Source organism: Rhincodon typus, chromosome 9, assembly GCF_021869965.1.
Source record: "Rhincodon typus isolate 14 chromosome 9, sRhiTyp1.1, whole genome shotgun sequence".
NCBI classification, from domain to species: domain Eukaryota; kingdom Metazoa; phylum Chordata; class Chondrichthyes; order Orectolobiformes; family Rhincodontidae; genus Rhincodon; species Rhincodon typus.
The window spans coordinates 44,662,746-44,682,393 of record NC_063340.1 but is presented as its reverse complement, the minus strand read 5'-3'; the positions used below and the strand labels follow the sequence as shown (position 1 = coordinate 44,682,393).

At 38.7% G+C, this 19,648-nt stretch overlaps 1 protein-coding gene across 6 annotated transcripts in view; it reads right to left on the bottom strand.

Annotated features, from left to right (window-relative positions):
* The window catches only part of LOC109914746 (proteasome activator complex subunit 4), a 148,556-nt gene that overhangs the window by 22,640 nt on the left and 106,268 nt on the right, over nucleotides 1-19,648 (bottom strand). For 3 of the 6 annotated variants that reach the window (XM_048600865.1, XM_048600867.1, XM_048600868.1), the window contains 4 exons: nucleotides 10,042-10,173; nucleotides 7,628-7,836; nucleotides 6,932-7,017; nucleotides 5,591-5,719 (listed from right to left, as the gene is read on the bottom strand). In XM_048600865.1, the coding sequence (XP_048456822.1) occupies nucleotides 5,591-5,719; nucleotides 6,932-7,017; nucleotides 7,628-7,836; nucleotides 10,042-10,173 (556 nt within the window). Of the gene's footprint in view, nucleotides 1-5,590; nucleotides 5,720-6,931; nucleotides 7,018-7,627; nucleotides 7,837-10,041; nucleotides 10,174-16,975; nucleotides 17,101-19,648 lie in introns of those variants that run through there. The other 3 variants (XR_007262862.1, XR_007262861.1, XM_048600869.1) reach the window with 3 other exon arrangements.

Here is a 19,648-nt window from a genome sequence, read left to right as displayed (position 1 = left end):
AAATAAAAACCATAGACAATCCAAACTGATAGGAACTCAGACTTTTAAAGAAAATCACAAGATGCCTTTTTCTAACTTTAAAATTCTAACCTTGAAAATAACAAGACTAACACCTTTTGAATTATGCAAGGACAAACCAGACAGATACTCTAATCTCATTAAAATAACCATTAACACTCAGCAATAACCGCTAACATTTAGCAAATGTTTAAGCCATCTCAGATTTCCTGCAAAACGGTTTTTGTACAATATCTACTGCTTAACACAAGTGTTAGAATGTTAATGTATGCTTAAATTCTGTACAAAAACAGCTGCTTTTGAGCTACGATTTTGGGATTCTATTTTCGCCTCACATTGTGCTGCTGTGAATGTACAATAAAGAGGCTATTTTCACCACTCACTGATCCTGGTCGCCTGGTTCTTAGACCGCGATCTCTCACACACAAACAGCGCTTTCCACAGTAATCCAATAACTACTAATACTGCTCCCATAAGTCACAGTTCTGCAGTTGTCACATCCAGTCATGAATGTTAGTAGGCAATTAAGTAATTAACAAGAGGAGACGACTCCTGAATATCCTTAATGTTGAAACTGGACAAAGTTTTGAATTACTTTCGAAAGTGGGCTCTGTATTCTAACTGCAGCCTCGCTAATGATATTTTTACTGGCTTGTTCTATTCTCTGCCTATAATAGACAGGATTCTAGTTAATCTCAAACAAATGCAGTTGAAGATTTTATCTGACTATCAAAGATTTGACTCCGGACTTTTAGATGTTTACTCTTTAGCTCTTAAATATATACCTAGGGGATGCGGTGGTATAGTGGCCACATCACTGAACAAGTAATCCAGAAGCCCAGACTAATACTCTGGAAACACTGGCTCAAAATCACATCACAATAGTTGGTGGAATTTGAATTCAGTTAACAAAGCTGTTATAAAGCTAGTGACTGTGATGGTGAACATGAAACTGTCATCGATTATTGTAAAACCCATCTGGCTCACTCAAGTCCTTTAGAAAAGCAAATCCGTACATGCTCTGGCCTTCATGCGATTCCAGAGTATGGACAACAGCAATGCGGTTGACTCTTAAAAGTCCCTCTAAAAAATGCCCTAGGAAGTCACGTAGTTCAAGGCAATTTGAGATGAGCAAGACATACTGGTCTTGCCTGTGATGCCCACATCTCATGGAAAAATAAAGAATAAAGAATGAAAAAAAAAACATTTTTATTCCTTCTCCTCTTCAACTCTGGACTTTTCACAATTTAATGCAGAGAAACGCAGGGTCCAAATTAGTACAGTACATTTTTAGAATGTCAAGATAAAATATTCAGAGAGAATAGAAAGTAGCAGCTACAGCATATTCAAAGATGTCAATACAGCATTGCAAGATACGATGAGGAAATGACGCAAAATCTGAATCAATTTATAAGAACTGAAGAAATGAGATCAGGATTGTTAGAAATATGTGGCATAGACAGTTTCTGACATCAATCACCATGCAATGCTGATTTAACACCAGCACTGCCTTTTGTGGCTCAATACGCCAATAAATGCTGTCTGAACTTCGCAAAACTGAATATTTATTCAGCACCAGGAAGGACATTTCCCCACAACTGCTAGAGCAGGATAATCAACTACTTTAGATGAGTTGTTAAATGATTTCTACTGGCCCATGCTGCATCTGCAAGTGTTTAGTTGGGGGGTCATATCGATGACCTTTCAACCACAGAATACTTGCAACAGCAATTCACCTAGTCACATTTACCACTGTTTGAATAGTACCCCTGCAAATGATCTCTCTACAGATTATCCAATTCTTTTTTGAATCCAATGATTGACTCTGCCTCCACCACTCTCCAGCAGTTTATTCCAGATCTGAACTGTTTAAGAGATTTCCTCATGCCACTGTTACTTCTCTTATCAATTGTTTTAGTTGAACCGCTCATCCTCTATCCTTCCAATGGGAACACTTTCTCCTAGGTTCTATCTAGACCCCTGACACTTTTGAAAGTCTATATCAGATCTTTTAAGTTTCCCTCCAAGCAGAACAGTCTCAACTTCGCCAAACTATCCTTGTAAGATTTTAAGATTTTCTTTTTCTGCACTCGAAATCCTTCCGAAGGTGCAGTGCCCAGAACAGGACACAAGAATTCAATGGAGGACAAACTAGTATTGTTCACGTTTATTACAACTTCCTCTCTTTTGCATTCTGCCCTTATTTATAAAGCCCAAGATTTCATATGCCTTATTAACAGCCTTACCTCCTTCAATCATTTGTGTACATATAATCCCAGCCCCTTCTCATTTTTCTTACTAAAATATATCACTGCACACTCTGAACTGAATGGCACCTGCTCTCTCCACAAACCTTATTTTGAAGTTTATTGCTAGGTTCCTCACAGTTTATAATACTTTGAAGTTTAATGGTCTTGTTGTCATTGGTTCCTTACTGCGGGAGGCCCTTTCTTACTTTGCATTGTGAGATTTGTAATGCATTTAATGTAGAAACCAACATAGCTTTCCACAGGGTGAGCAAGAATGAAATATCTGATATTGTTGCGACTTCTCAGTCTTTCAAGTTTGCATTAGGTCCTTGTCTGCCAGTGTTCTTTGCGGTTCAAAGGAGTACTTCAGATAACTCCAACGTAAATCATTTTTCTCCCTGTATGTGGTGGACGTGCCACCCAAGTTGGAGTCGCCAAAAGAAAACTAACAACAGAAGCAGTGATCCTAGTACTGTGGTGACGTGGAAAAGTCACCATAAACATTCCTCTAGTTCAAAAAACAATTCACTATTCCCATTTCCTGTCACTCAGCTAATTTTGAACCCATGCTACTATGCAACTTTCATTCCTTGGGGTCAAACTTTGCTCAGAAGCTTATGTGACACTTTATTAAATGTCTTTTGGAAGTCCATGTCCAACACATCAACAACATACCTTTTACAGTGCTCTGTAACCTGCCCAAAAAATTCCACAAAGTTACAGAGTCATACAGCATGGAAACAGACCTTTTGGTCCAACTCATCCATGCTGACCAGGTTTCCCAAAACTAAACTCATCCCATTTGCCTGCATTTGGCCCATATCCCTCTAAACCTTTCCTATTTGTATATCTGTCCTAACGTATTTTAAATGTTGTAACTGTACCTGCACCTACCACTTCCTCTAGCAGCTCATTCCGCATATAAACCGCCCTAGGTAAAAGTTGCCCTTCAGGTCCCTTTTAAATCTTTTCCCTCTCATCTTAAAATTATGACCTCCAGTTTTGAACTCCCCTACCCAAGGGGGAAAAAAAACCCTTTGCTGTTTACCTTATCTATGCCACTCATGATTGTATAAACCTCTATAAAGATCACCCCTTAATCTCCTACATTCCAAGGAAAAATGTCCCCAGTTTATCCAGCCTGTCCTTATAATACAAACCTTCTAGTCTTGGTAACAGCCTCGTAAATATCTTTTTTGAACCCTCTTCAATTTAAATATTAAAATTTATTTCTAATTTTTTTTATTGTCTTTGGCACTTCCCTCTATTTTCTGAATACCCTGATGCTGTTAGCCCTAATTTTGTCTTTAGCTTTAGGTTAATACTTTTTACAGTAGAGCAACCAGAACTATACACAGTACTCCAAAAGCAGCCTCAACATCCTATACAACCACAACAATGACAGCCCAGTTCCTGTACTCTGACCAATGAAGACAAGTGCGCCAAACTCCCTCTTCACAACCATGTCTACCTGTGATACCACTCTGAAGGAACTCTGCACCTGAACCCCTAGGTCTCTCTGTTCGACAACACTCCTCAGGACCCCATTAAGTCTTGCCCTTGTTCGCCTTACCAAAATGCAACAGATTGCATTTATCTAAATTAAACTCTACCTGCCACTCCTCAGCCCAGTTGCCCAGCTGATCAAGATCCCTTTGCATTTTCCCTTAACAAATCCATCTGAGCTTAGTTAATTCACATTTACCAAAGTAACTGATTTTTGTCCTGAGTTATTGTTTCTAAAAATTTCATTGCTACCAAGATTAAAACAATTGGCACAAAGTTTGTTTGCTGTCTGCACTGGTAACAATGGGCAGGGATAAACTGTACATCACATCTCCTTTGCCCATTATTGGGTTGTATTGAATTTCATGTCAGAGAGAGATAATCACAAATAGTAAAGGATGTGAAGAAGCAGTTAGAGTTCCAGGAAAATACAGAGAATTACAAGTTAAAATGAGACTTAAAAAAGCTAAAGACAAAATTAGGGCTAACAGCATCAGGATATTCAGAAAATAGAGAGAAGTTCCAAAGACGATTTAAAAAGTATAAAAAAAGAAAACAATTGAAGAAATAAAGTTTAATATAAATTTTAGAAGTATCAGGAAAATTAAAGAAAAATAGGGCCAATCAAGTGAAAAATACATTTGAGAATAGAGAAAAGTTTTCATAGAACAGTGTGGCATTTTGAACAAATGGATACAGGGAGGAGGAGGAGGGGAAGTAATTAAACTGGATAGCCATAAATCAGAAAGTGCTCCAACAAGATGCATTTACAGTGTTGCCTAATAACATTGTTCCATGGCAGATACTGTAATTAGTGATATGCAAATATGTCCAGGTGAAAACTCAGTGGGTGGGGTGCATAAAACACTTCTCAAAGCATGCACACTTTGCGCTGATTCGACTAAAACAATTATCCTAGATTTCTAGCTACTGCATATTTTGCTTCAAAATGCATAAGGTCTCTAACAAATAGACATTTAAGAAACAACAGTATATTGATAAAAGAAATGTAGGACATATTTTGAATATAGAGCTTGATAAAGAACCAAATTCAAAAGTTAATAAAATTATTGCATGCAGTGTTATATAGAACATTATATTTGAGGATTTAATTGAAGGACAAATTGCAGGAGTGGAGATTAAGTGATTTTTTTTTAAAAACTGTGGAAATGTGAATAATGATGACCCTACCAGTATTATGACCATTGCACCATATTTTTGCAACACCAACACTTAAACATATTTTAAAATGCTGAGGGAAAACGAAGATTATTTTATTTAGAGATATATTAAGCAATTGATTGATTTGCAAAGACCACAGACTTAAACTGGTCAATCTCTAGCGTCACAGATGTCCTTTGTACTAGTTTTGTAGTTAAGGTCACTTTATCCCACACCATTTTGATTCGTGACAGATGTACAGCCCAAGAAAATAGCAAAATGGTTTTGACTAACCCACTCAGAAATAAACACATCATCCTATAAAACCAAGAGGACAAGCTAAAGGAAAGTCAGTGTTGCTGGAACAGCCCCTGAACTAACAGTATTATGAGAAGTTGTTCATCAACACACAGGAACAGTTCAAGAAGGTGGCTCATCACCTACAAATGCAACTAGGAAAGAACGCTAGACCTGCTAGCAACAAACATCCCGAGAAAGAAACCTGATTAAAATGGTTCTCATAAGCTAATTTCATCTGAAGAATGCCCTATGTATTCTGGCATTTTCCTTAACTTGTCCTGAACATGCAAGTTTCCTTCCTAAATTCTTTATTAAAATATACATTAAAAATAGAGACATTAAAATGTATGATTTACCTGTTTTATAACATCTAGCACCATGATCACTTGTTGGGGATACAGCAATCCCTGAGACATGAGTGATAAACACATTTTTGCATCCCTTTTAAGTTCATCGTAGTTCTCATCATTTTCCACAGGAGCAATCTAAAATTAATGAAACAATTAAGAAACTAAGTTTATAGTCTCAGCTTAAACTACGTAAACATAATTCAGAATGAAAACTAAACAGATTACTTTAGCAAGAAAAATGACGAAAACAAAACCAGTATTAAATGCAACCTAAGAACCAAATTTGCTCCAAATTAACACGAGCATTAGTGCTTTCTGAATTTTAACTTAAAAATTCAAAAATGCAAAGCAAATTAATCTTTCAAGTGCTTATGTCCATTTTTAGCTTCAACCAATTCAGGGACCAAATATCAAACAGGAAACTGCAGCACAGGTGAAAGGGTACGGACAGCTAAACTCCAAGCAGAGGTCGAGATTTCATAGGACCATAGATCCCTACAGTGCAGTTACAGGCCATTCAGCCTATCATGTTTGCACCTATACTCTAAACAGCATCCCACTTAGATCCACCCTCCACCCTGTAAGTCCACATTTACCACAAGCTACCTAGCCAGTACACAATGGAGCAATTTTGATGACGAATTCACCTAACCTGCACATCTTTGTACTATGGGAGGAAACTAGAGCACCGAGAGGAAACCCACATAAACACAGGGAGAACGTGCAAACTCTGCACAGACCGTCACCCAAGGAGGAGATTGAACCTGTATCCCTGGCGCTGTTAGTCAGCAGTGCTAACCACTGTGCCACCATGATTTGCTCAGAGGTCTAGATTTATTTAATCAAGCTGGAAATGGTTCACTCCAAATAAAATCAGGTAGTTATGACAAGGTTTGAAGTGCTAGTATGTAGGCTGAGATGATGAGTTTGTCTCATTTATTCTAGATTTGAGCTGCATTTATTGGGGATGTGTTGGTTGGAGGCCACAGGCAAGATGAAGACAAATGCGATGCCTTGACTGGATAGTTGCCTTCTCACATATGCAAGAAAGCAGGATGGGCCTTGAATTGCAGTGGTAGTGTCCCTACCTCTAGGCCAAAAGGTCTTGGCTCAAGTCACACCTGCCCTGGAGGTGTGTAATAACACATCCAAACAGGGTTAATTAAAAATAATTGAGGAAAAATGTATTGGTGCGGGAAGGCCTTTTTTGGCAACACAAACACAAAACCAAGTATGCCCAAAGTTAAATGTGATTGCTTCAGTATAACTTTAAGAAACAGGTCAGAACAGGTGCTAATTTACTTTGCAGAGTTTAGAAGTTAACAAAAAATTTTGGTTATAACATACCTTGAATAAAAGTGGCATAAGTTGGAGCTGTTCTGCAACTGCTGTAGAGAAAGATCTTCCTGCACTTGCCATTAACCACTTCAGCACTGTACAGCAAAACAAAACATGCAGTTGATTAAGATATCAATATCTTGACTATATTCACTGCATTTTAATTTTATACAACAGAAAGTAAAGGAAAAGACATAGTTCCACTTCAAAAAAGCTAGTCCTTTATAAATACCAGAATTTGTTGGGCAAGGGAATCAAAGATTATCCAGGGTAGATGGGAATTTGGAATTTAAAATACAAATAGGTCAGCTATGACCTTTTTGAATAGCTGAGTACATTCGAGGGGCTGAATGGTCTATTTCTGCTTCTCATTTGCATTCCTTTAAAGCTGCCTTTTTAATATTATTCTCCATTCTGATCTTATTTAATACTTAGCTTTGCTTCATCTTTTTCCTAATTTTACTTCCTCCTTTTTTACTTTCCTCCAATCTTATCTCCTTCTTCGGTTTCCATGCCTCTGCCAGACAAGGTTAAACCCTCCCAACTGCAGCCGCATCTCCACGAGGATTTTAGACCTCCAAAGATGTAACCCATTTACCTTGTAGGAACCCCACCTGTGCCAGAGCCAATCCCAAGGTCTCAGAAATCTGATACCCTGACATCCATAGAATATTAATACATGCATGAGATAATTTAACTACCTACCTGTTTTCAGAAGTTTAATGGCTTGGGTCCTTTCATCTTGATCCCCAACACCATTTTCCTCAACAACGTGATTTTGAATCTCTTCGTCAATTTCCATGAGGGGCTTAAGTTGCTTTAAGATACGACTGGTGAATTCAGAGACATGTGGCGAAAGAGTTGGATTTGAATTTGGTAGGGTGATGTCTATCATGAATAAATATGTTAAAACACTGTGGAAAGAACATTTGAGAAGGTAACATGAAACAGAATAATGTGTCATATTATAATTTATAACAAGTTTGTATCTTGAAACATATTTAATAATTGAGGACTGTGGAATTGCTGTTGAAAGAGTCCAGGAAACGATGGCAGATCTTCTACCCTAGACGATGTTACTGAACCAGATTAATTTTTACAACAATGATAGATATCATGGTTTTTAATCACCAAGATAACATTATTAAGTCAACAAACTCCTGCACTCCCTGGCCTGAACCCTTGACTTACCCACAAGTTTCTCAGGAAGTCTTCTATAACTTTTGTCCATTTCATCCTGCTTTTAATAATCCTTTCTAAAATGTAAAAATCGCTATACCTCGCTATAAAATCAAACATGCACAACTACCATCTAATTGTCCAATTGTAAATGACAGCATGTACACAAGTCTCTGTCTTTGCTCAGGAATTGGTTTAATAACTTCAGTAGTAAAGTATGAGGTTATCAGAAATGCAAATGTAGCATTATAAAAAGGGGCATCTTATGAACTGGTCCTGTCAGACCAATGATTCCAGGTACAGGCAACCCCTCATCTATTTTGGTCCAGTACACATTCTCCTTTACGCATTTTAAGTAAGATATTTAGTCTACATTCCCAAGGGAACGAAACTGGCTCATCTTGCTGTTCTTTTAATTTTCAGTTCAAAGTTTACTGGTAAATCCCATGATTAAAATTCTGTGTGTCTTTACTATACTAGATCAAATATCCTGTAATCCTTAGCTTCACAATGGGTATCTTCGACGAGGGACCATCTCCTCCCTGCACCCAGCTGTAGTAGCTTCCAAACTAAGTAGCTGTTTATTTCTGCTAACCACACAGAACTGCCATTTGTCCATGATACCCACCGACTTTCCGGGAAATCTATATCTGATTTAAAAAGTGGCTACCTATCCTCTGCTCCAATTGCAACATGAAACATGTTAAACTTTGCATTTAGGTCGCAATTCTAATCAGCTGTTCTTGACCCCATCCATCTCCCTTTCATCCAACAGGCAATTTACAATACAACTGTTTTGCAACCTAATACTTAAAACACCTCTCTGGGATTTGTGAACCTTAGAGTCTATTCATTGTAAACTTAGACTGCTGCATTCTTTCCAAGTGTAAATGCCTCACACCCAATTCCCCATTAAAAAAAAACTCCAAATATTCCACTGATCCCTAATAATCAAACCACTCAGGCTTGCTGTCCAGTGTCAGAACAGGTCACATGATTCAATTTAGTTATCCTAAATTTAAAAATATAGCCCCAAAAACTTAATAATCTTAAAAATCTAACAATTAAATCAGACTCCTTCAAAGCTAAGGATATCTTGTAACTCAGTGATGAGAACAGAAATACTTTTTAGCATGAGCCAGGAAAAACAGAATGCTCTCCCACTTAGCGCTTTCAAACAAACCTTCAGCTGATCAGAATCTCTTCTTGCTGCCCTGATTAACTGGCTGACTGCGTTGCTCACTTATCTTCAACTCCTGACCACCTACTGCCCCCAAGCATCCCCAGTTCTGTCGCTCTGTCAATAGTTTTTATGTCAGCAGCTAACCAGCTTGTTACTCCAAAAAGCGGCTAAGCAAGGAGCAAAACAAATATATCATTGTACTACTAAATTAAAAAGAATTTCTACGTCCCACAGACTTCCCAGAGCTTACCCTAGGTCTTTTTAAAATACATGTTCTCTGAATTATTACTTAGGCTTCCGAATTGCTAGTCTAGTCACGTAGCCAATATCACATCCTATTTCAGAATGAGTGGAAAATGGAAGGAGGACAGTGATTCATTCAATTCATTATGAGGTATACGATCCTATTATTAGTTGGTTGTCAGCAGTGTTAACCACTCAGTTGGTTGTGACCACGGACATCTCCAAATTAATGGAAATCAAAAAGATTACATTAAACATTAAATAATAGCATTGCAATACAAAATGGAAAATACAAGCAATTTGCTACAAAACACCATCCCAAATTATGACAGTGATATATTCTTGGTCATGTGTTTTAGCACAGGATAGCAGTTCACAATAAATCTTGAACTTGTACAATTCAATACTTAAATTCAGGTTTATAAAAAAAGCCAAGTCCACATGTGCATACACGTCATAAGAATAAGACATCCTAATATTTTAAAACCTTATTCAGATCTCAAAGAGCTCTCACCTTCCAATCCTTTCTCGAACATTTTTATAGACCTGCGTGAGTTTTGGTTCAAGGTATTGAAGGAGCCTATGCATTAGTTCAGGTACTCTCCATTCTTGCTGCGCCAAACCACCCTGCAAAACGTACAGTCGGCTAGCAACAGAACACAAAGAATGTGATTTGGTAAATAATATTTTCATTCCTTCCACAAAAAAAGCCATTGCATTCATAACTTTTTTTAAATGGTCACATTGCAGACATTATTTTCGTTATTCCTTTACTGGTGTTCATCTTTCACATTGTGATAGAATCAGACAGTACTAAAGGAAGCTATTTAGCCTACTGCATGTGCACACATTTTTAAGTGAGTCCTATTACCTTGTTCATTACCCATAACAATCTAAATTTCTCCTTTGCAGGTATATATCCAAATTTCTTTTGTAAAGTCACTTTTGAATCTACTTCCACCACTTTTTCAGGGAAAGAATTATACAAGAAAATATCATCTCTCTGGATCTTGTTAATTCATTAATTCTATGGCCTCAAGTTATAAACAACAGAATGAGAGAGGGGGAAAAAAGGGAAGTGTGGGGGGTTGAGGGTTGAGTGAGGGAATATAGGAACTTGATAACTTGATAGAGTAGATCATTTGACACTTAGATAAGATCACAGTTGGTGTGAATGCAGTTGCAACTCCAATTTACTGTCCACCACCCAGAACATTTGACTTTTGTCAATTAACAATTTACTCAACCTCCAATTCAGTAAACCAGGCTCAACTGTTTCTTGGTGAGGGTAGTGGGGAGATGAAAGGGAAGGATGGGCGAGCAAAAGGCAGGCAACACACTGGGACACTGTCCTTAAAAGAGTTGAGCAAGAGAACTTACCACAGCTGTGTGCTGATGGCTCTATTCAGTGTAGATGAAGTTCAAGATCTGATCCTTAGCATGCCAACTAGCTACAAACACATTCAGGGCTTGGGAGGAGTGAAAACAGAAATCCAGGTTTCCACTAGCATCTCCTGTTACCAAGCATGCATGTGGTTGTTAGGCAAAAATAGAATTGAGTTTAGTGGTAACACAGCCACGGGCAAGTTTAACTGAATTTGCTCACACACATTTCTGGAAAAGTTACCACAGGATGGGTGAAATCCACGGATCTATATGTAAACTTTGCAAAGCAGCTTTAGGAAGTAGAAAGTGGAAGAAAAATCATCTCAAAAACGACCATACACGGTTTCTGGTTTGTTGTAAACAAAAATCAATTTCTCAAATTGAGACTTTAGCAGAGACCTCAAATGATGCAAATAATCGAAGCATGTAAGAACATCTGCTCTATTGTGCCAGGTCAGAGTCAGAACTGAACTGCAGAGTATGGGCCACTATGCAGAAATTGGAGCATATTTAAGTAATCAGGAAGATGTTATGCAATGTACTTTCTTCTTCAGTCCAAGTGTGAAATAGGGCACACTTAAGGTATCCACAAAATGAATATCAAAGATTAGTTTGGAACGATGAAACGTCAAAACATTTAACAAAATTTCCTAACAAGACACCTATACTACTAGGAGAACGTCTATTGGGGCATATTGTTACTTTACAACGTCAGTAGCAATTTTGTATGTTGACTAATACTATGGTCTCAAAAACAAACTCCACTTTTCTTCCTGGCAGGCTGTCTTTTTGACGACAGTAGTACATTTCACACCCCATTTAGTTCCAGATTATTTGTATTAGGTTAGCCCACTATATTATTGTCTCATGGGATATGGGCATCACTGGCTAGCCAGCATTTATTGACAATCCCTTGTTGCCCTTGAGAAGGTGGTGGTGAACTATTTGAATTACTGCAGTACATGTGCTATCGGTAGACCCACAATGCCTTTAGGGAGGGAATTCCAGAATTTTTACCTAGTGACAGTAAAGGAACGATAATATATTTCCACGTCTTCTACTGCCCTTGTCCTTCTAAAGGGAAATAATCATCTGTTTGGTGAATTTCTGCAGTGCATTTTCAAGACAGTACACACTACTGTTACTGAGCTTTGGTGGGGGAGGGAGTGGATGGGATACCAATCAAGCGGGCTGCTTTGTGCGGAATAGTATCAAGCTTGAGTGCTATTACAGCTGCACTCATCCAGGCAAGTGGGGATCAGTCCGTCACACTCCTGACTTGTGCCTTGTGGATAGTTGACAAGCTTTAGGGAGTCAGACTAACTCACTGTAGTATTCCCAGCCTCTAACTTGCTCTTGTAGCCATTGTATTTATACAACAGTCCAGCTGAGTTTCTGGTCAATGGTAACCTCCAGAAGGTTGATAGTGGGGGATTCAGTGTTGGTAACACCATTGAATGTCAAGGGGCTGTGGTTAGAGTCTCTTATAGATTTCATTGCCTGGCAGGTGTGTGGTGCAAAATTACCTGCTCCCTGTCAGCCCAAGCCTGGATATGGTCCAGATCTTGTAACATTTGAACATGGATTGCTTGAGAATCCAAGGAATTGCGATTGGTGTTGCAGATTCTGTGATCAATTATCATGAACATCCCCACTTTTGACTTTATAATGGAGGAAAGTTATTGGTGAAGTACCTGAAGATGATGGGGCCCAGGACAATATCCTGAGGAACTCCTGCAGAAACATCCTGACGCTGAGCTGACTGACCTCCAACAACTATAACCACCTATGTGCCAGCTATGACTTCGACCAGCACTGAGTTTGCCTCCGGACTTCTACTGATGTCAAGGGCTGTCACTCTCAACTCACTTCTGGAATTCAGCTGTTTTGCGATGTTTGAACCAAGGCTGTAATGAGGTCAGAAGCTCAGTGTTCCTAGCAGAACACAAAATGGGCACCAGTGACCAGGTTGCTACTCAGCAGGTGCGGCTTGATAAATTGACAACATCTTCCATCACTTTACTGATGATCTAAAGTAAACTGATGGGGCTGCAACTGGCTGCATTGGGCTGTTCTACTTTGAGTGGACAGGACATACCTGGAAAATTTGACATTGTTGGATAGATGCCAGTGTTGTAACTGTACTGGAGCAGCTTGGCTAGGGTTCAGGAAGTTCTGGAACACAAATCTTCAGTACTATTACTGGAATGTTGTCAGATCCCAAAGCCTTTGCAGTATTCAGTGCCGTCAACTGTTTTTTGATATCACATGGCATGAATTGAATTGGCTGAAGACTGGCACCTGTGATGTCAAGGAACACTGAGCACTTCTGGTCGATATGAATCATCCACTCAGCATTTCTGGCTGAATATTGGTGCAAATGCTTTAGTTTTATCTTTTGTACTGGTGTGCTGCGCTCGATCATTAAGGATGGGGACGTTTGTGGAGCCTCTTCCTGCAGTTTTGTTAAATTGTCTACCACCATTTACAACCAGATGTGGCAGGACTGCAGAGCTTAGATAGCTGGTTGAGGCTCTATTACTTGCTACTTATGCTGTTGGTAGGCAAGTAGTCCTGTTTGGTCGCTTCACCATGTTGACACCTCATTCTTAGGTATGCCTGGTGTTTTTCCTGGCATGGCCTCCTGCAGACCCCTTGAAACCAGGGTTAATCTCCTGGCTTGACAGTAATGGTTGAGTGGGGTATTTTCTGGGCCTTGAGGTTGTAGATTGTGTTGGAGAACAATTCTGCCTCTATTGATGGCCTACAGCACCTCATGGATGCCTAGTCTTGAATTGCTAGATCTGTAGAAGTCTGTCCCATTTAGCATGGTGACAGTGCCCCACAACATGCTAGAGGGTAATCTTGACATGGAGACAATGTTCTGCCTCAACAAGGGCAGATGCATCTGTGGCAGGCAGACTGGTGAAGATGAGGTCAAGTATGTTTTTCCTTCTTGTTGGCTTCTTCACCAGCTGCTGCAGCGCCAGGGCAGTAGCTATCTCCTTTAGGAGCCCCACCAGCTTGATCAGTAGTGCTGCTGCCGCCAAGATATTCTTGGTGGTCGACATTAAGTCCCTCACTCATAATGCATACTGCACCCTTGCCACCCTCTGTTCTTCTTCCAACCATTGTTCAACATGGAGGACTTACTAGTTCATCAGCTGAGTGAGGACAGTAGGTGAATACAGAATATAGTCAGGGATGGTGATTGCTGTTTCTGAGAAACAGTCTCTAAGGTATGATTCCATGAGTATGACTGTCAGGCCATTGCCTGACAAGTCTGTGAGACAGCTCTTCCAATTTTGGCTCCAGACCCCAGATGTTAGTAAAAAAGACTTTGCAGGGTTGACAGAACTGTTTCTGCCATTGTCTTTTGTGGTGTATAAGTCAATGCCAGATGGTGTCTGGTTTCCTTTCTTTGGAGAGATTTCATAGTGATTGATTCTACTGAGTGGCTTGCTAGGCCATTTCAGAGGACAGTTGAGAGTCAACTACATTGCTGTGACACTGGAGTCACATGTAGGCCAGACCAGGCAAAAATGGCAGATTTCCTTCCTTGAAGGACATTTGTGAACCAGATAGATTTTTCCAACAATCGATAATAATTTTATGGTCATTAGATTCCTGATTACTTTTTTTTTTTGGAATTCAAATTCAAAATTTATTTGAACTAGGGTTGCCAGAACATTAGCTGAGCTTCTGGATTAATAGTCCAGCAATAATAGTACTAGGCCTCACTGCCTTGGTACAAACAAAATTGCACTGTTGAGGTAGTTTTGGATGCATAGCAAAAAGATGCCACAGAGCTTCAGCAAAGTGATACTTCCTCAAAAGGCAGGATACATCCAGTGAAGACAGTGATTTAGCTAATAATTTCCAAAGATAAATGACTTTCTACAAAACTTTTCAAAATGAACAAGATAGGTAGGAAATGACTAAAAGAAATTATAATTCATTAATCCTTTAGCACTATAAATTGAAGATCAAATGCACAAAAAAAATCACTTCTCAAATGGGTTTAAAACAATATTGTGTAAAGAACTGTGACCACGTTTTATGAACCCTTAAGTATGTACTTTTGTGCTACAGGCCAAGAGTGAGAAGATGAGATCGATCTTTCCTTGACAATGTGGGCCAAATGGACTTTTGCTGTCACATAAATCTTTCTGCACTTCTATGAGATAGGTATTGAAATTTATCGGACTACCTTCAGAGGATTGCCATATTGATTTAAAAAATACTAATTAGCATTGTGCACAGGGAATATTCTCAACACATGATGAATATGCCTTATTTTAATACAAATCAGGCTTAACACTTTAATTGTAGTACAATGAAATGATCAAGACATGAATTACTTGACACAGAGTTTCAATTGTACATTAGGTAAAAAATAGAAGAGAAGGAACTTTAAGAAGTTTAAGGCATAGTATTTCTTAACATTTATCTTCAAACTACTACAAAGGCTTTTGAAAGAAACAGAGTACTTTACACTTGCAAACAACAAAATAATACATTACAAAAAGATATTCATAGCATTTTAACTATTCAAATATTAAATCTGACAAAAAAGATCAAAGAGTAAGCAACTTGGTTTTTAAAAAAAAATGTGTAGTAAGGGTAATAAATACACAGACACACCCCCAGGATATATTGGGAGGTATCTTTCCAACCTTAAAAACTAATTGTGGGTGAGTTCAATTTCAAGATCCCAACCAAATATTTGCTAGCAGCATTTTGTCACTGTGCCCAATAATTTGTTACTTCTGTGTCATGAAGTTTCAAGATGGCAGCTCCACCAGCAAAGGCTCCCTCTGCACAAATATCAATTTTATGTACTATGACTCGCACTGTCCCATCCAGAAACCTCTCCAAAGCACGGCCTGCGGCAACAGCTGTGGTCTGTTGTTCCATCTAGTTTCAGTAAAGGGATGCATGGAGGCCTCATGGGCCACTGGACAGTGCTTCAGCCTTAGCCTCTGCCACGATGGTGTGCACATCCTAAACTGCCCACATTTAGGGACGTAAAATATGCAAAGTGCCATTGCTGGGTAGGTATCCCTTGCTGCCTCCACCAAAATCAGCCCCAGAAGGGAGCTTGTTGGCACTTCTCCATACTGGCACCTTCCCATCTTACAGCTTCCTCCAGTCTAGCCATCAGGTATAGGTCTACCAGTACAAGGAAGATTCCACCCATCGCATTCCCATCAGCCTTTATTTCAGTTTTATCTTGAACATAGTAAATATATCACAATTACATACAATAGATTAATTCGTTTCTGGCAAATTCTCTTTCAGATCCATTGCTGTACTTAATTCCTTACCAATCATCAACCAAAACTATATACTGTTATGTGTGTTTTGAAAGGCAGATTAACCTGCTACACAAATACTTGAGAATACAATGGCACTCAACTTCTTATTTAAAAGCTTAATCCGAAGTCCGGTTAACTCCCACTGTTTCATTCATTTTTTTAATGAAAAGGATCTAACTTGACAAAATTAATTTACAAATGACAAAATACTATGAGAACTTTGTGCAATGTCATACTATACGGTTACAGGAAACTCTCAGTAGTATATAATCTTGCAATGATTTAGCAGAGATTTTTTTTACTTTGTGAAGCCATGCTGGACATATACAAGTGTGGTAAAATTCTAATTTGGATTGCAAAAAATTTGGCACCGCAGCCACCTTACATCAGGATATCTTGCAAGTTACTATGATTTCGGTTCCTTCATGCACCAAACGCCTCTCCTAGGTAATGCAATGGAGTTGTCTGAAGGATTTTGTTCCTTTCAGTACTTTAGCAATCAAGCCAGAATTTGGATATCACTGGTTTTAAAAGGACCTCCAATGGTGTTTTGAAGGGACTGAAAATGTATTGACACATGGTGCATGCATACAGCTTTCAAATGTTGCTGGCAAGCATATCCCTTCACTATATGCACAGCCCTCCACATCAGATTATTAAGCACTGTCTTCAATCTGGATACATGGAATGCCTCAAATAAGAATGGAGAGCGCATTTCAGAATACCAGTCTTAACAAAGCCCACCTGATTTGGAGGTATTAACGTTGCTAGTACTTCTTCCAGTGTCTTTGCCATAATTTTTGCAAAATGTGTACATCTCCTGCAGACATGGGGGTCCATATCTGGTTATAAAAGCAGAGAATGCTGCCCTGTTCAAATTCAGAAGCAAGATTTATTTTTTACTCGCCTCATTATGGAATGTCAGAAGTCTCAGAGCAACACTTTCTGATAAGGAGAGCTAAACTAAGATTTCCTACAATGACAAAGACCAGAGTCAAAGAACAGGCTAAGTAGCCTTCAATGTCTCAGCTAGTTTATGACCTTCCCAATGTGGTCTTACTGTGATGTGACATACAAAGACTGTAGTTAAGTCAACAGACTTCAGTTACTTTGGATTTGTAAATCTAAGAAACAAACCATCAAAAATACTTGCGTTTTATTGTGGTGAAATCCAATTTGAGTTTTTTGTTTGGGAAAGCAGACTGAACTACATTCTTCATAAAAATTTAGCTTTGGCAGACATTTGTTTTTGTAATTTCTAGGTCTTGTATAAAGTTGCTCTACTTCATCTAAAGAAATCACGTTCTTTCAGTACATTAGCCTGTTAGGCTTGGATCTTTTTCCTAAACACTTCCATAGGCACTAGGATGGACCATCAGAAAGGAGGATGCGATAAGCTGTTTGGAGGATACAGCTAGATTAGAAGAGAAGCAGACAGATGACAAATACAATTTCACATAGAAATGAGAGCACTAATATATGTTGGAAACAAGTCAAGGAATAGAAATATGAACTCAAGTAGTATAGTGTTGAAGGGAGGAATGCAAAAGTAGGTAGCCCTCAAAGTTCCTGAAGATCACTACTTGAAGGGAAACAACTAAAAGTGAATCACGGATTTCCATACAAATCAATGTTAAAGCCGGAGATAGGTTCCTTCAGAGTTTCTTGCCCAGAGAAAGAGAGCACAACTTGAAACACTATCACATAAACATAACAATCTGCATTCTCAGCTTAAATAACTCAAAGTACATAATTAAAATGAAAGAAACAATACATACAAAAATTACACTTTTATGCAGTCAATTCTGTCTAAAGGCAGAAGTTCAACTTTTGCCACTAGAAAAAGGTCTTCAGTGCGAGTTGCAAACAATGATCAGGAGAAGAGGGTGCCCTAAGGTGAGAAGCAGATGGGAGGCAAGGGTGAGGGTGGCAATTGTGGAAGGAAGTAAAGCATAGGAGAAAGACAATGCTGGGAGGCAAAGCTGGGGCAAGGGAAGCAACAAAATTAACTAGAAATTTTGACATAATTCAAAGAAACAGGGCTTAAAACAAAAAGATATTCAAATAAAATAATGTTAAGTGGGGAAACATAAAAACAGACCAGCACAGAATTCCATAAAGGGTCTTCGGGATTTTCAAACAGCAGCATTAAGTGTACAAACAATAAGATTAAAATTTGTAGAATCATGGAATCATTAAAAGGTGCAGAAGGCAGCCATTCAGCCCATTATGTCTGAACCAGGCCTTAAGCATTTTAATTTGGTGCCAATCTCTTGCCTTTTCTTCACAAACCTGCTTATTATTTCTACTTAAGTAATCATCCAATACCCTCTTGAATGCTTCAATCGAACTTGCTCCACCATACTTCTAGGCAGTGCATTTAATGTCCTAACTATTTGCCAGGTGCAAACATTTTTTTTTCTCAGCTCACATCTGCTTCTTTGACAAAATACTTCAAAAAAAAAACACTACGCCCTCTAGTTCTTCTCCATCAACTTTGTCCATACCCCTCATGATTTTGAGAAGTTCTATCAAATCTCCACCTTGTCATCTCCTCTCCAAAGAAAACAGACTCAATGTTTTCCAGCTTTCCTCTGAATTGGTATCAAGTTCCTGGAACTATTCTTGTAAAAATCTTCTGCAGTCTCTCCTGTATTCATGTCTTTCCTATGTGGCATCCAGAACTGGACATCATACTTTAACTGAGGTCTAACCAGGCATCTTATACAATTTCAGGATTACCCTATCTGCTCTTGTACTCCATAACCCTATTTGTGAAGCCTAGAGTACTGTATGTATCATTAGTAGCTTTCTATCTGTACTGCAACATTAATGACTTGTGCATTTACACACCCACGTCTCTCTGCTCCTGCACACCATTCAGAATAGGACCCTTTGTTTTCTTCTGTCTCCATTTTCTCTGTACTAAAGGGTATCACTTCACACTTCTATGCAGTAAACTTTGTATCCCACCTATCTACCCACTCTACCATGTCAATATCCTTTTGAAGATCCAGACAATGGTTATAACACAGCTCTAAATTGTGCAGGGAGTTATGAAGATGCTCCGTTCCAAAAAGGACAGTAAAGTCATGATGATCATACAGCCAGAATCACTATACAAGTTTTTAGAGCTACCGCTATGAGGAGAGATACCACAAGTATTTCCCACTAAAGCAGAGAGGACTATATATTAAGAATTATCACTAGAAGAATAAAGTACTTTCATTAATGTAGAGAACAGTTAGAGCATGGAATACTGTTGCTATATGAAGTCATCTACAGTCAGACTATTAAGAGACAGTAAGTTATTGTGTAAAAATGGGGAATATACAGATCTGCAGAAAGTGAGTAATCAAGTGAGATTAGTCTTGAATTGATCTAGCAAAGTTACGAGACATACCTGAACCAAAAAAC